The sequence below is a fragment of the Podarcis melisellensis genome (assembly GCF_964234715.1).
Source record: "Podarcis melisellensis genome assembly, chromosome: 12".
Lineage (NCBI taxonomy): Eukaryota > Metazoa > Chordata > Lepidosauria > Squamata > Lacertidae > Podarcis > Podarcis melisellensis.
The window spans coordinates 38,694,765-38,710,715 of NC_138544.1; the positions used below are offsets into that span (position 1 = coordinate 38,694,765).

Genomic DNA, 15,951 nt, shown 5'->3' on the forward strand with positions numbered 1-15,951 from the left:
ATTTGTATTCACAATATTTAGTATTGCTATGCTCAGTGGCAAACACAAATTGATAAGCTGAACCATGTGCAACATTCAGTATGCCCACATAACTCATTTATGGGAGCCTACCTAGTTTTTCCAGGCTTAAAATTCCAAACTTCATATCAGAAATCATTACTGGAAAAGTCACAGAAAGCTGACTTTAATTTGCCAAGAGCTTAGTAAAGACAATTCTGGATATATCTGTTTATATGAGCAGTTTATCACAGATCGAACATAGCAGAAATTATTTCAAAACAAATGAAATTCTGTCATCTTTTGGTGTCCCATTGATCTGAGGACTGTCTTTTGTTTGAACGCAACAGCTAGAATAGCCACATCACCATAATTATTGGGAATCCCATGCTGTTTGCACATGTAGAATGGAAGAGGACTTACAGGAATGCCACTTTATTAGAAGAACAAAGACATACCAGAAGAAGTTTTCGTGACAGTTTCTTACAAGATATTCCTGTTGGTGTAAGAATCATCAAGTCATTAGACTGGATGGTATCAATGGTGTAATACAAACTCTTCTCCTTCAGCCTTAGCTACAGGCTATCAATTTCATTTCAGACCTTCAGCATTTATTGAGCACACAGCCATAAGCTGTCCCCTTGTACCAAAATGCAAATGTAAACTCTGCATTCATCAGAAATGCCTCAAACATCATTGGAGATTTCAGGATATGCTTTATGAGTAGCATCAGACAAGTGCAACCACCAAACAGCAAATTAAACTCTTCCCCCACAAGTAGGACTACAAGTGGCATATGGTTTGTTGAATCAGATAAAACAGAGATAATGCTGATGCAGACAACATTCTGGTTGAGTTGGTATCTAAATTGTGAATATTCTACTGAACCTTGTTTTTAAAAGATAATTTGAGATTTTTTAATATAATGTTATGTTTTCCCCATAAACTTACTGTCCTTCTGTGCTTGAGGTCTGGAATAAACTACTAGCTCGCCTCTGTTGTAGTAATGTGTGACTTAACACTGACCCCTAGTGACAGCCTGCAGAACTTAACACAATGTGTACGCCAATATCCCAGAGGGATGAGCTATGTTAGTCTCTCACAGCAACAATAGGTTGTAGGTATCTGTTACGGTTAGAGCAAAGTAATATAGTTGGAAGTAGTAGTAGTAAAATTTGCACACCACCCTTCATATGTAGATCTCAGGGCAGTGCACAACATAAAAATATAAAAACAAACAATACACGATAAAAACAAGAACAAAAAACCCACAAACCAATAACACCCCACCCCTCCCCTCCCACAAACACATTTAAAAGCGGTATAAGGCGTTAATCAGCAGCAGCCAAATACCAGCTGCTGTGGGACTTATTTGCTCATTGTCTTTGTACAAAAGAATGCCAAGTTATACTTTTGGCTCAAAACACTGGGCACAGAATCCCTCCTTTAATTTTGTAGGACTCTGAAGATTGGGAAGTTCAAAATGACTAAATTTTAATTTTCATTAAAGCTAGAAGAAGACTTCTAGAAGATCAAGCTTCTAGAAGATCCCACTATTCTGACCCAACTATGGTACATCTCATGTTCCCATAGGACCATATTCTTATAGGTGGGACTACCAAATAGTTGTGAAATTGAAACAGTCTTATATCCTAACCCTAATCCATATTTCCAAATATGCAGGATCAGGACCTTGGATCTTTAAAATATGAGTCCTCATTGCATCAGCATGAGTATGGGCATCCTAAAAATAGAGGATGTAATTGAGTGGTGGAGCACATGTTCTGTATGCAAAAGGTCTTAGGTTCAACACCTGCCATCTTCACATAGAACTGGGAAATATCCATATCCTAGAAAGCCTCTGCTGGCCAACATAGTCAAAATTCATCTGAGATGGACTACTTGTTCTTTTTAGAACCATGCCTTCTAAAGTCACTATGACTCACAGACTTCTAATGAGTCCACATTATAAGTGGAAATTCTTCTCCATTTCTATTCAGGAAAGTATTTTCTTATTTAAGGTATAGCTGAACTTGTCTTTTATTTGTTGTCATTGGTTGGGTTAAGTGTGGATCTGTGAAGACTTTTCAATATTTTCTGCTTCTTTTAAACTTCCATGCCCTAGGGCAGGTGTTTTGCCTAAAGCTTAAGACTGACTGTGAAATGGACCTTAGACTACAGATTTTTCATCCCTGTTCTTCCTACAATCCAGAAAGGGGGTGGTGCTAGATAGAACAAGGTTAAAGCCACTGTTTTGTCGCTTTCTTTTATTTTTATGCTAAATACTGTATTTGCTTCTAAATCCCATTTAATTTATTTCCTGTGTTGGTCCTTTGGGAATTTCCAACAGATTGTATCCATCTTTCCATAGACTGCCTAATTACTTGGATTAATATTTAACATTGCAGTCCAATGCACATTTACTTGCAAGTAAACCCCACTGTGTTCAGTGGGACTTATTCCCTAGTTAAGGTATACAGTTGTACCTTTTTAGAAGAAACATCAGGATCTTTTAACCAGATCTAGAATCCAGAAATGTTTTGTTCTATAGCCTGGCCTTAGGCCTTCAGAATACCCTGAATAAAATATTAGTGTTTAGTGATTCATACTATTATGGTGGCAGCATGTTAAATTTGATCCTTGCCCCCAAGATTCATTTGGATTCTGTAGGCAGTGATTCAGGAGATAAATTATTGTAGGGTGTAAAATGAAGCATTTAATCATGAACTTGGAATAAAATGATCACATAGTAGAATAAAAATGCTAGCTATCAAAACTTAATCACTGAGCTTAATATGAAAGGGAAATAATTTTCTAAATGTTTACAAGGAGATAAGTAATTATGCAACCTTTAGAAGACATCTGAAGGCAACCCTGTATAGGGAAGTTTTTAATTTTTGATGTTTTATTATGTTTTAGAGTAGCTGGGGTGACCCAGTCCAATGGGCAGGGTACAAATAATAAAGTTGTTGTTGTTGTTGTTGTTGTTGTTACTACTATTACATGCCATCAAAAGCATTTATGAAAGTATGCACAGATATTAAATTGTTCATAATTGAGGCATTTCTGTTGACAGGAGGGAGAGATTCTCACATACCATATTGCATGCACAGTGCATTCTTCTGCTTGAGATTCTTTAGCTGGAACCATGTTTCTCAGGGACTGGTCTGAATGAAGGACATGTGGGGTAATTCAGCTGTTGAAGCTAAGTGGGCCTGACTCTCTAAGCTTGGAAATCAAATTCTGAACTCCTTTGAGTTAAGAGTCAGATAAAAGTGTTTAAAGTAAATTTAACAAATTTACTTGATTTGAAATGGGGGAATATGAATAGCTACCTTGGACCAGTGACTGTTTTTTCCTTTGATGGATGAAGATTAAAATTTCATTAACAGAGCAAACCTAAAATGGAGAAACTGCTACTTCCTAAACTCTGATGGTTCACAATGGCCAGGGCAGAAGTTGTAGGGTGGAATTTCCACACACACCAACTTGGTCTTCTAATACCTCCCCCCAATTGAGAAAATAAGATCCAGAGCTGGTGTGCTTTTTGCCCCTTTCAGGGTCATGTCAGAGGAACAAGGGAGCTTTGAATTCAGTACATCTGAGTCTTGCCCTGATCCATCCCCAGAATGCCCTGTTTATGGCCTACTGCCTCTGAAGCACCACCAGCCAATAGAGTAACAGCTGTTGCACTGCAGAGGTCTCTGCCTGTGAACCTCCCCTCTTCACCCACAGAAAGTGAAACATCCTATGGCAGCTCAGCCACCCACCCACCCACCCACCCAGGAAGTATAGGATTGCTCCCTTAAGCTTAGTATAGAATTGTGCCCTATCGCTCCAATCCATTGTGCTCAGCGATCCTTACCTCTGATTAAAAATTACCAGGCCTTCCCTCCTGTAAGACTGTAGTCCTAAGCACACTTTCTATGGCTTAATTCAGAGTAAACATTGTAGAGGTTGGTGCTTAACAGCAAGGATATAAATAGCAGAGCACATGGACAACTGAGATTTCCATCTGTATATTTCCTGTGCTAACACTTCTGCCAAGTTTTGTTTAACAAACAGATGAGCCTACTATAAAATGACTATGAAATGATACTCAGTTGGGCATATGGCTTATGTTCTTTACAAAAATAATAATATGCATGCATGCAAAAAGAATTCCTCTGCTTAGATTGCACTACTGATAGGTAAGTTCTGGCTGAAGAAAGGGTAGGATTAGAAACGGAAAAGGCACATCCTGTGCACACTTACTTGAGCTCGATTGGACATCTAAGGAAACGTGTGTATGTGCTGTAAATGTTTCGGCCTCAATACACATGAGCATCCGCGCTGGTTTTTGAATGTTAGCATAAGCAATTGATACGGCTTATAAAGGGAAACGTTAAGGATGCTTTCTTATCTCATCTTAAAAATTAAAATAGCTTTGGGGATGCCCCCTTTTTATCCCCTGTTCTAGTGCAGTGGCGGAAGCGGATGGTATTGAGCCACTGATCAACCTTCTGAGTTCTAAGAGAGATGGGGTCGTTGCAAGTGCTGCTACTGTTCTCACCAACCTGGCCACCCAGGAGCCTCTGCGTCTCAGCATCCAGAGCCATGGTATTATGACGGCAATTGTAGAACCACTGCATTCCACCAACAGCATAGTGCAAAGCCGAGCAGCTCTTACCGTCGCTGCAGTTGGTTGTGATGCTGATGCCAGGACTGAGGTGAGGTACATGCAATGCAGCATCTGCTTTGAAAATCGTGATGGGGGAACTCTTTTGCTTTGTGCGGCTTTATTGAATCAGTGCATTTATTATGCTTCCTAGAAAAGATCTAGTTTGTGGTTCTTATATAAAAATTAGGAACCAAGTATGTGCTGTCTTTGTTACAGTATATAAAATTTGTGCAGGGAAATTTTACCATGGTGAACTATGCAAGTTTGGGGGTGGGGTATGAATGAAGCAAACTAGAGGTGGGGTAATAGCTTCATATTGAAGCATGTGCTTTTGTATACAGAAGATCCCATGTTCAATCTCTGGTTTCTTCATTTGAGGGATATCACTGGAGCCTCACCAGGTACTGGTGTTTTATTGCAATTGTATTCTTCAGCATGCTCTTGACACAATTAATACACTACTGGTGGTGGATTTATTCTGCTTCAGTTTGTTCCGAGAAGCAAACACAATGCAGACATAACCTTCATTTTTCAGCCTAGAGTGTTGCCAAGTGCTGACAATATTCCTACTGAATGTATCCTTTGACAAGCAAGCAAGCAATATATCTTTTTTTCTTTTTTAGTTACGGAATTCAGGAGGGCTTGACCCTCTTATTAAGCTCCTATATTCTAAACATGATGAAGTCCGAAGAAATGCCTGTTGGGCTGTTATGGTTTGTGCAGCTGATGATCCAACCGCTGCTGCAATGACCAGGCTAGGGTAAGTAGTAGGAATCCCAGAGTGACTGTTAATGGTGACTGCAAAACTTGTAATCAAGAATTTACAAGTGTGTGTAATGCTCCTGTTCAGGGTTCTAGTCAGCTGGCCATGCCTTTCTTCAGGATACTCCATTACATTGTCTCTTCCCTTAGTTTACATTTCCCTCCTACCAACAACCAGCATTATGTGCCTGAACATGCTCAGTCTTAATGGTTTTTCATTCTGCCTGCGTATCCCCCCCTCTTTCACACCCACAGAAGTTTTTTTCTCCTGAATTCTTTTTTTACTTCTACAAACCTTGGCAGTTTTGCAAGCCTCCTGATAACCGCCTCCATGTGTACAGGTAATGCTGTTTTGACTACATAAGGATCGCTGCTCTGAGAATTTCAGTATTGTACATAGAGATGTATTTTTAATTTCTTAAATTCTGATTGAGATAAATGATTTCACAGCTTATTCAGGCACAGTTTAGCACCACTGTAACTGTTATACAATGGTCTTACTATACAGAGAACTAGAAAAGTTCTACTATACAGAGAATTAAAACAGACATAACTAATTGCAGAATGAGTCTCTTTGCCATAACAGATCAGACTAGATCAGATCAGATATTAATAGGCATTATATCCTAATAGAATAAGATTTTTTTTTTAATGGGTTAGAGTATAAAGAACCCTTTTTATTGTGTACTTGTGTTTCTGGAACAGTGCTTTAGATATCCTTGAAGAAATTAACCTGTCCATTGGGCGCAAAAACAACTTCAGTGATGCAGCTTTGGATAAAATACTTGATCACAACCTTCCACAGAAATATAGCCAAATGGGTTTTTTAACATCCAGCAACATAATAACAGATGGGTTCTATGACTTTGGACAGGTACGTTTACTTTAAGTATGTTAAAATCTTCAGAGGGCTATTGTCCGTCTTCTTGCTCTATTTATAAACCCTGTGTATCAATAATGCCCCAGATCTTTTGCAAGCTAAGACTTCACATACATGAAACAACCCAACAACTTTCATTAGCAGATGGGCTGGCAAGTTGCAATGCAGTGAGGCATAAAAAATGACAACTACCCAGCTTCAATTGCAGCTCAAATGACAGCACAAGGTGTAGGGAGGGGGTGCATGAGGCAGTCAGTCTTGGTTGGCAGCCCATTCATGGCAGTATGCTGAAAAAAACCCACTCCAGGACTGATACTCATTCTAGCTCTGACCTTGGTGGACCTTAGGATTCTATTAAAATATAAATTAGAGCTTACAATCCCTAAAGTCTGCTATGCCTGCTCCAGTCAGGGTTGTACCTAGAGGTTTTTAGGTTGGCCCCCTTTGACTTGGAGTGGCTAGGAGCCCATCTGTCCGCACACTCCCAAGCCAATCCTCTGCTGCTCTGAGCAGCTGGGCAAGATTAACCGTTTTGGTGGCTCACCTAAAGACAGTCGAGTTTCCTTGAAACCTACGTTGACTTACATCTTGTGCTTCATTCTAATCTTCCTACATAGGTAAAACCGGGTGTAAAACTACTGTCACTGGAGGAACTCAGTGCTCAGCAGCTTAATGATCGCCGTGCTATAATCTTAGTAAATTCTAAAACACCAGAACTGTGAGTCTGTTAAACACTACTCTGACCTGTATTGCATGTTACATGAGATTGAGGACCCTGCAAAAAAGATTTCTGGGAGATGTTCACGGGGGGGGGGGGCAACGCGGTTGTAGGGAGGGGAAATCAGCAAACATCCCCTTCCTTCCTCTTCCATTAGCAAACCTATCTGAATCAAGAGCCTTTGCACTCACAGAAGGCTACCAACTATCTACAATTTGTGGATAATTTTGGTTTTATCACTTTTAATTATGCTAGGAATTTAGGAAGCTGTCACATCACATTTTAGTCAAAGCATTGCTGTGCATTGGGGTTTTTTAAAGCAACTTTCTCAACACCTGCAGTTTAAGTTGAAGCCATCTTGCAAACAAAAGAAAACGTCCAAGGAAAGACTGAAAATAGGAACAGGAATACATAGAAGTGGAAAAGATAAGAAAGAAAACACACAACCCAAAAAGGAAAAAAGTGAATAGAATGGCAGGGGTACTGTCTAAAAGACCATGACAAGAAAGGAATGCCTCTAGTTGCATCCCTCTTTGAAGGTTACGCACATCCTCAGTCCAGTCCCATGTACTTCAACAGGCTTTTTCCTGCTGACACACCACCTATTCTTAGGATAGGGGTTGGCTAGCCTGTGTGCTGGAGCTGACTGCCAAGAGTATTTTTGTAACCCCCAATAATTTTGCTTTTAAAAACAAAACAAAAAATCTCTTCTCTTGAGGGTTCCCCAGGTGACACCCCCACATTTGTTCAGCAACCCAAAAATTGGGTGCCTCAAACTTGATTTACTTTGAAAGAGGCTTCTTCTCCTTCTGTCACAGCACCACTCCCTCTTTCCTGTGCTCCGGGGCCTTCTTGTAATAGCACCTGTTGCAAATAGGGCTTAGAGCCCAGGAAGGAATACTTCTTCATTTTTCATGACCAGTTACATCTCCTCTCCCTGTCCAGATGCCAGCAGCCAAGTCCCCTCCATGGCGGGGGCTCGTGGGGTGTTAGCTCTAGGCTGAGGACGCAGAGGGGTGGGGAAGAAGCAGGGTGCCCTGGGACAGAGGGAGGCGTCTTACATGTGCTCTCACATGACGGTGATGGAGCAGGCTGGGGAGGATCAGCATAGTCAATTTTTGGGGCAGGGCTCCCCAAAATATTTTGGGGGAGGCTGAAAGGATCTGGGCTCCTTAGAATTGGCACCTTTGAAGGGGCCGTCTAAATGTAGTGTGCATACTTGCCTGCGATGTGTGTGTGGTCTGTACATGTGCTGTAAATGTGGCGAGGGTTTGTGTGCACATGCACATCTGTGTAAAGGAGTGGCTGTTGGCCATTTTGGCCATATCTACAGCAGGAGTGTGGCCCATTGATTGAAAAAGGGTAGGCATCCCTGTCTTCAGGCATGCTCCTTCGCTCCCTGTGTGATACGTACTTCTACTTTTTTGTACAGATTATATTTTATTCTGTTATGTGGGCAAAATACTTATTTGTCTGATATTACGGTGTGCAACAACAGCATAGCATCCTTTATTGTTCCAGTGAACTCACAGCTCCTCCTGTTGGAACAGATGAAAAATCACCACAAGATTTTCTTAGCAGCCGAGTTACAACCTCCAGCAGTAGTACTAACAGAAAAATTAGTAGAGAAAGAGCTAGGTATGTATTTCAGCTTTGGAATCACAGTTTCCCTCTGGGTGTAATTCTAAACTTGATGAAAACTGTTCTGAACTAGGTGAAAATGAGTATGTTTAGACCAACCAAATATGCATCTCCCTGGTCAGCATTTGAAACCAGAACAAGGAAGTAAAATTTGAAAATTCATTCAATTCATTCAATCATTGTATATATATATACCACCTTCCTGCCAAGGCATGCAGGGCAGTCTGCAGTTTTAAAGGACTGAAACTAATCATACAACATTTAAACACCATTTATCCAAAATCTGTGCTAAGCAGAGGAAACCCTTATAAATTGCATGCAACAGTATAAGCGAGATCTACCAACCCAAATGTAATAAGGACAAAATATATATGACATCCAACCCCCCAATAAATATTTCACAATCCCTGTGGTTCCCTTCATGAATTCTTGATTCCGCAGATATAGTCCTTCTGATTTCCCACATCTAATGTAATCGCTTAAGACAACCGCACAACATGATTTATATACAATAATATACATTATAATGAAAGAAGTGTGAAATAACAATGCCATCAACAGTCATGTATATTTCCCCCAATGCAGATCTGCATTCAAGCATGAAAAACTTTATCTCTGTTCCTTATTGCCAGTAACATCTGGTTTTGATTGCTACTGACTATATGCTTCTCTCCGGGTGTAAAAAGCCAGTCTTCTAATTTTTATATTTGATTTAAAATGTCCAGTGAATTAATAGGGTTGGATCCAATCTAAGTTCACAATCCTATACAACAGGGGTGGCAGATCTGTGGCTTTCTAGATAACAATGGACTCCCATCAGCCCTAGCAAGCATGGTCAACGGTTAGGGATGATGGAAGTTGTAGGTCAGCAACCCTAGAAGGGCCACAGGTTCCATACTCTCTTACCTGGAAATAAATCCCATTGAACTTAGTGGAGTTTACTACTGAGCAGACATGTATAATGTTGCACTGTTTTGCACAGAAATCAATGTAATAGCTCCCATTTAAATCAATGAACTTGTTCATCATTAATAACATTTTATATTGATTTCAGTAGGAACTAAGTACAACTAAATTAGTCTGGATCCAGTTCATTGTAAATAAGTATTTATCCTGCTATTGTAATTGGTAATAAGTTAATGCTTTTTCTGTTTTTGTTTATTTGCTTGTTTGCTTGCTTCCTTGCTTGGTATTTAAGAAAGGGGGGGGATAAGGTTAAATACAGGGAAGAAGCATTTTATTAACCAGCATGCTAATTTACTAGCAGCTGGCCACCTTGAATGCATTCCTTATGAAGGTGCTACCAGTGGCAGAGCTTCATGCTCCGGCACGGGGGTGGGGGTGGGGCGGATTGCCCCCGGTGAGCAGGCATGGGCGTGGCTGCCGTGCGTCCCAGGGGTGTGGTGCGCGTCCTGGAGAGTGGTGCGCTGCCTGTGGGGGCGTAGCGCCCAGCGCAGGCAGGGGGCAGCTGCGATGGCACCCCACCAGGATCACGCTGCGGGTGGTGGTGCACTCCCCCACCCCCTCTTCCTCCACCAGTGGGCGCTACTCTCCATTTTCAGTCTCTTTGTTAGTATTAGTGTTAGTGTTCCACAGTGAACCATATACTTTTTATTTTGCCTTTGGCTTTGTCTGAGGATAACCTGGAGGTTTTTAACATCACTGCCACTGCCCTCTATGCAATGTGTGCACAACACCCTAAGAATGCCTATGCCTTGTAGAAGTCAAGGAGAAATGGGAAATTACTTTGTAATTTCTATAGCTCAATCGAGGAGAAGGAGAAGCCAGAATCTCCAGGACGGTCTTCTTCAGTCAGTAAAGGAGGTGGTAGAGAGAAAGGATCGAGGTACTTTTATTCTTAAGAGCTGCTTATTCTTATTAAGTGTAGAAGCTTGAGACTATAATTATTGTTGTTGTTGCTTTTACTACTACTACTACTACTACTATTTAGTTATCCTATAGCACCATTCATATACATGGTGCTTTATAAAGATTATACCCCAAGGGGCTTCCAATCTAAAAAAAAGACAAAGGGAAGGGGAGAGAAATGGAGCCAAGGGATAAGCACGGGTAAAATATATGATTACACATAATAAAAACAAGTTTCTACAACCACTCAGAAATCCAGGCAGTTCTTTCAGATTCTTCCAAATACATATTCTATAAGTACTAATTTTGTTTTTATTCTAAGATACCATATTGGTTGATTTTAGCACATGTTAGACTGGCAGGGTGGGCTAACAGCACTGTATAAAAAGCCTTTGATATCTATGTCCCTAGCACTTGAGGTCATGATGTATCCTTTACTGGGGATCACAGTTGCATAGAAAGCAGAGCATTCCCAAACTTTATATAGGACTGAGTCCTCATTTTGGCTAGAAGTAGGTAATCCTCCCCAAGCTCACTAGCAAGATTCAGACACTAACAGTGCAATCCTATTGATGACCACTCATCATCATTGACATTAATAAAATGTCAATGAGACTTGCTATCAGGTAACCGTGTCTAGAGTTGCAGCATAAATCTAGGAGGAAGGATGAATGCAGGCTGTGCAGAGAAACAGATCTATGTTTGTGTTTGGTGGCTTTAGAGTAGCTTTCTTTGTGTCAATCCAGCAAAACAGCTTTATTGATTATTTTGTTGTTGTTCCACTGCTGTTTGATTTCTTTTTATTTTAGGTTGCTTTGGGTTTTTTGCTTCCTTTTAAGTTTCCTGCTTTTTAAAAGGAAAGCCTTTGGATTCATGGAAGTATTGTTTTTAAAACATCAGTGTCTATACAGGACCCAATTCAGCTCCTTTATAGTTACGCTTATGCAGCTGACTTCACCAGTTAAAACCTCATATTCTGGGATTTCCAAAATGTTAGCATTTCCCAACAGGCAGGGTATCTATCACAAATGAATTTTGGTCAAATTCTGGGTCAGATGTGAAGGCTGCTTCTACAATGGACATGATGCACACATTTTGTCCCCAGTGTGATCTTTCGGAAATTTATGAAAGTGGCTGAACAGAGTGTGTAACAGCTGCCTTGAATTATGATACTGATAATACAGCTATCACAGGAGTAATTCACACAGTATTTCTCCCGATTATTGAGGTCCCATATTTTCCACTCATCTGTCAACAATATATGCAGATGGTTAAAACCATACCTGGCCACACTTGTCTCATGATCACACAGAATAACAAACATGTGACTCATAGGATAAATGGAAACAGCTGGCAGCAATTTTTGTTAATTTGGTTGCAGTTTTTCTGGGTCCCTTTAATCCCAGGAACTGCAGTTAGTGGCTCTATCCGCCTATCACCCAGCTAACAGAGATCTTTCCGCATCTTGTTCTAAAGATGGCTTGGGACTACTTGCATATTTGGTGGGTTCATGTTTGCTAGTTTCTGCAAACAGACTCTTTAATTCTTTAATTTTTAACAGATGCCTTTTCTGCCCATAGGCCTTCAAAGCACCTAACAAATTGTTTAAAACCCATAAAAATACATAGCAGTAAAATTAAATTAATAAACCGAATACAGCAGCCCATCAAATATAAAAAGACAGTAGCAAGTAAAAATAAACTATCAAGGCTAGAGCTCTGATGAAATAAAATATTGTCTTAAGTCTGCCTTAAAGCATCTTGGATTATTTAAACAAAAAGGCTAACACTAGCTGATCTCAGCTTCCCTTTTAAGCTGCAAAGGGAAGGCACTCTTCTGAACTCACAAATGTGAGAAAGAAAGGATAATATATAATAAAGATATCCTCCTAGCATCTAATCACATACGAACAGCAACTGCATGCTGGAAAGCCTGTTTTGTGGAGGTAATGCAAACCTCAGGTGACAAGGATTTCCACAGTCTTGCTGTCTCTGGTGACATGATGCTGCCCTGTGCTAGTGCCATCCTAGTACCATCAATAGTAGGATGCAAAATAGGGCTCTATCTATACTTAGAAAGTAGACAGGTTCATATGGGAAAAGGCCAATCAAGAAAATAACATAGAATCTTAGCCATTTTGCAGTGGTGGTGGTGGTGGAATGCCTTTCCAGAAAAGGGCGGTGGTGGGGGGCCTTTGTAAAGGTAAAGGTAAAGGTACCCCTGACTGTTAGGTCCAGTTGTGGCCGACTCTGGGGTTGCGCCGCTCATCTCGCTTTATTGGCCGAGGGAGCCAGCATACAGCTTCCGGGTCATGTGGCCAGCATGACTAAGCCGCTTCTGGCAAACCACAGCAGCGCACGGAAAGGCCGTTTACCTTCCCGCTGGAGTGGTACCTATTTATCTACTTGCACTTTGACGTGCTTTCGAACTGCTAGGTTGGCAGGAGCTGGGACCGAACAATGGGAGCTCACCCCGTTGCGGGGATTCGAACCGCCTACCTTCTGATCGGCAAGCCCTAGGCTCTGTGGTTTAGACCACAGCTGCGTCCCGGGGGCCTTTTGAATATAAGGCTAGGAAAGAGGTAGGGCATTCTAATCTAATGGTGATTAAAGCACCTTGGGTAGAGAGAGAATATCTCTTTCTTTTCTCTAAGCTGACATACCTGTTTACTTTAACTGAAATCAGAGCATGTGGGAAGCATTCCTAATACCCCTGTGCTTTTTGCAAAAGAAAAGGGAAAGGGAAAAAGGAAGAAGAAAAACCCAAAGAAGAAGAACCAGAGCCAGTGATGCCTAAAATAGTCGAAGAAGTTCCTCTAAAGGCCTTATGGTATCCCCCTGTTGATTCCATCTTGGTGGATTACATTACTGAGGTTTCCAAAACAATTCTCCCACTACCAACCACGAAAGAACAGGTTGTAGCCCTTGCGCAGTGAGTACCAGGACAATGTCTTTTCTGTGAATTCAAAGTAAATATTTTAAGGGATTGATTTAGAAATCTACTGAATATAGTCCCCATTTTGACCTGCTTTCCTTTATCAACCCTTCAGAGAGTTTGTCTCTGTTTACTCAGTATTGTGAGTCCTTTTGGTCACACATTCTTTGCAGAACAGACTTAAGACAGCTTTCAATTTCATGTAATTGAAAGGTAAAATAGGACTGACAAATAATAAAAGAAATAGTCTTTTAAAGCCTAAACGATACAAAGGTGCTTAAAAAAAAAAAAAGTTCCAACATTCAGGAAGGGTTTTAAAGGTTGAAAATACAAATGTATTTTTATGGTTTTCCTGGAAATTGACACAGCCCAAAATTGACACAGCTGAGGGAGTTTCAACACTGAGGCATCACCTCATGTAAGACTGAACTCCTTGTCGTGCCAGCTTAATCTCCAGTTGTGACATCTTGTGGAGCAAGAACCTTCCCAGAGGTTCTGAGGTAGCTAGCTGGTTAATATGGGAACAGATACCCTTATTTATATCTGTACTGTAGATGATTTTTTCTTCCTCATACTTATTGTTTATTATTTAAAAGGATCTAAGCGCTGTAGCAAAAAAGATCAGCTCCTATTCACAAGCCTTGAGAGATCATGTAGAGTCAGCAAAGCAGATAAGAACTGGAAGGGGAATGTGTACATCTTTGAAAGTTATTGAGATGGATAATGAAATATAACATATTTAAACACCACTTAAGGTTTAAAGTGATCTTTTGTAGAAACAGTGCTAGTATTAAACCTGATTAAATATTATGACAATTGTTAATTTAAGTCACTATTGGATTTTAAAACAGGTTTGTTGCAGAAAAGATGGGTGGTCCAATTGAAACTGACAAATTGCATGAATTCAGCTGGGAACTTCATATAAGTGAAATTGAATATGAACTGAAATGCAATGTCGTGCCTATTGGGAAGATCAACAAAGGGACCTTCTACCATAGGGCCTTGCTTTTCAAGGTAAAGTCAATTACACAGCCAGATACAAGTTTATTTTAATAGCACACAGCATATGCTAATGTATATCAACTTCAACATATCCTTGCTGTAGTGTTATTCAAACCTTATTTATTTGTGTACTTAAGTCATTTTGTGTTTGGTTAGTATTGATTTCTCATCAAGCAAAGACACACAGTCCTATTCTGTAAGCAACATTTAAAATCATCAAGTGTGAGTGATGTTAATACACTGCTGTATTAAAAGCAAAATAATACAAATGACCATGTTGATGACTGGTGCAGCGCTGTGAGTTATCATCTCAGCTATATATTACTGCAATATGTTATATGTGGAGCTGCCTCTGAAGATAGTTCAGAATTCAGCAGCCAGGTTGCTCACTGGGGAAAGGTTTGAGCATATACAGTCATACCTCATGTTACGTTTTTTCAGGTTGTGTCCCGCAGCGACCCGGAAGTACCAGAAAGAGTTACTTCTGGGTCTCGCTGCTCGCGCATGCGCAGAAGCGCTAAATTGTGCTTCACGCATGCGCACAAGCGCCAAATCGTGCCACGCACCTGCACAGATATGGTGCTTCAGGTTGCAGGCTTTTCATGTTGCGAACGGGACTCCGGAACGGATCCCATTCGCAACCAGAGGTACCACTGTAATGCCAATCTTGGCCCGACCGCATTGGCTGCGGTCAGTTAGTTTCTGTCTGGGCCCAATTCAAATTGCTGCTTTTCACCTATAAAGCCTTAAATTGCTCAGGACTGCAATACCTCAAGGACCACCTCTCCCCATATGAACTGACCTGGATGCACCCTGCAATCATCATCTGAGGCCCTTCTTTATGTGCCACCTCTGAGACAGGTCCAGAGGGTGGCAACAAAAGAACAGGCCTTTTCTGTGGTTGCTCCCTGTTTGTGGAATACTTTCCCGAGGGAGGCTCACCTGGCACATTCATTATATATCTTTAGGCACCAGACAAAAACATTTTTCTTTGGCCAGGCCTCTGGCTAATTAAACAATCTATGGCCTTTTAGGCTGTGGAAGGTTATTGTTTTGTTTGTAATTATGTTAGATATTTCCGTGTTTTTATACTGTAAACCGCCCTGTGATCCTGGGTGAAAGGTTGTATGGTATATTATTATTATTATTATTATTATTTCACTGATAAGCTAGATACTATTTATTGCCTTTATACCCCTCTTTGCAGCATGGACATAACAGTACAAACAGTACAAACCTACTGTTGTGAGGGTTATTGTGAGGGTAGTTTCTGTGAAGTATTTTGAGCACGTAGGAAAAGCACAAGATAAATATTAAATATTTAAAAGGCTACTTTTTCTTACAAGAGATAATTATCTCTAACAGCAATCTTAATGGTCTTGTGCTTGGGCAGTGAAATGGCAACTCCCACAGGCAAACACAATATTGAATGATTTCTCTTCAGGGTGGAAAATGCATGGTACAATCTTTCTGCTCAATCATTTTCCT

General features: G+C 40.5%; 2 protein-coding genes across 12 annotated transcripts in view; one reads left to right on the plus strand and one right to left on the minus strand.

Annotated features, from left to right (window-relative positions):
- PIP4K2A (phosphatidylinositol-5-phosphate 4-kinase type 2 alpha) overlaps positions 1-15,951 on the minus strand; it is a 190,482-nt gene that overhangs the window by 142,614 nt on the left and 31,917 nt on the right. The gene's annotated exons all lie outside the window — the stretch shown is intronic.
- The window catches only part of ARMC3 (armadillo repeat containing 3), a 61,255-nt gene that overhangs the window by 44,274 nt on the left and 1,030 nt on the right, over positions 1-15,951 (plus strand). For 9 of the 10 annotated variants that reach the window (XM_081931629.1, XM_081931628.1, XM_081931624.1 and 6 more), the window contains 8 exons: positions 4,457-4,706; positions 5,281-5,417; positions 6,125-6,293; positions 6,917-7,017; positions 8,539-8,655; positions 10,421-10,504; positions 13,258-13,458; positions 14,313-14,475. In XM_081931629.1, coding sequence (XP_081787755.1) covers positions 4,457-4,706; positions 5,281-5,417; positions 6,125-6,293; positions 6,917-7,017; positions 8,539-8,655; positions 10,421-10,504; positions 13,258-13,458; positions 14,313-14,475 — 1,222 coding nt within the window. The remainder of the gene's footprint in view (positions 1-4,456; positions 4,707-5,280; positions 5,418-6,124; positions 6,294-6,916; positions 7,018-8,538; positions 8,656-10,420; positions 10,505-13,257; positions 13,459-14,312; positions 14,476-15,951) is intronic. The other variant, XM_081931631.1, reaches the window with a different exon arrangement.